The sequence below is a fragment of the Buceros rhinoceros genome, unplaced genomic scaffold (assembly GCF_000710305.1).
Source record: "Buceros rhinoceros silvestris isolate BGI_N320 unplaced genomic scaffold, ASM71030v1 scaffold36087, whole genome shotgun sequence".
In the NCBI taxonomy this organism is placed as follows: Eukaryota; Metazoa; Chordata; class Aves; order Bucerotiformes; family Bucerotidae; genus Buceros; species Buceros rhinoceros.
Window position 1 is genome coordinate 3,712 of NW_010422189.1, and position 1,052 is coordinate 4,763.

At 61.7% G+C, this 1,052-nt stretch overlaps 1 protein-coding gene across 1 annotated transcript in view; it reads left to right on the forward strand.

Annotated features, from left to right (window-relative positions):
* LOC104496790 (chromosome unknown open reading frame, human C9orf114) overlaps positions 1-551 on the forward strand; it is a gene marked incomplete at its 5' end in the record, with an annotated part of 4,214 nt that extends 3,663 nt beyond the window's left edge. The window contains 2 exons of the mRNA XM_010139954.1: positions 71-218; positions 412-551. Coding sequence (XP_010138256.1) covers positions 71-218; positions 412-486 — 223 coding nt within the window. The remainder of the gene's footprint in view (positions 1-70; positions 219-411) is intronic.
* Between the last annotated feature and the right edge of the window lie 501 nt (positions 552-1,052).

The window sequence follows — 1,052 nt, forward strand, 5'->3', positions numbered from 1 at the left end:
AAAGCGTTGTGCGACCTGCCTCAGTCAAGGGGTGACAGCCAGTCTCCCCTCACCTCGTCCTCTCCCCTAGGCATGCCCTTGTCGTGTTTGGAGGTCTTGAGGGCTTGGAAGCTGGGGTTGACGTGGACCCAAACCTGGAGGTCACCGATCCAAGCGTCTTGTTTGACTTCTACCTGAACACTTGTCCCAGCCAAGGCAGCAGAACCATCCGGACAGAGGTAGGGCAGGCAGCTGACAGTGCAGTGGTGTGCGACGGCCCTGTGCACACAGCAGTGCTGTGTTTCGGCCTCTGGCAGTGGCACACGGGGCCCACGCGTCCCTCCCCACAGTGACGCCTCAGCAAATCGTGGCTGGTTTGCGTGGTGCTCCCCAGAGAGCCGCGGTTCTGACCGCCACCTGGGTCTGTTCCAGGAAGCGCTGCTGATCTCTCTCTCTGCGCTGAGACCTCACATCGATGAGGCTGTGAAGGCAGCCAGCAACAGCTGAGGGAAGGAAAACCACTGACCTTGCCGCCAGCTGAGGAGCGCCTCGGGGAAGCAGCTGTTCAGACAGGGGGTGCTGGGCCAACCACCCCAAGAGCCTGGCGAGGCCAGGACCCAGCGCGACTGAGGCCGGCAGCGCTGCTCCACCAAGTGACTGGCTGCTGTTGGGAGCAGCAAGTCTGCGCCCTCCTGCCTGCGTGGTCCAGGCAAGGGCTGGTCGCTGCCTCCCAGCAGCTGGCAGCAGGCTGAGTCTCAGACATCTTCCAGCTGTCTGGTTGTGGGGAGGGAATAAAGCAGTATGGAACCTCGGCCGTCTTGTCTGTGTCTTGGTGTAGAGGATGGGCGCTCAACATCCACTCACCTGCATGGGCGGTGCCTCGGGAGCCACGTGGCCTTCACTGAAAGGAAGTCAAAACGTAATCCTTATGCCAAGGAGCTGTTCCTGTCTCAGCCTGACTTCCTGCAGCTCCAAGGCTGCCTCCTTCCCAGCTGCAGGAAGGGCTGCAGCTTCAGCTGGCCTCCGTGCCAGCTCGGCACATCAGCCGAGCTCGTTACAGTGGGGGTCCCTGT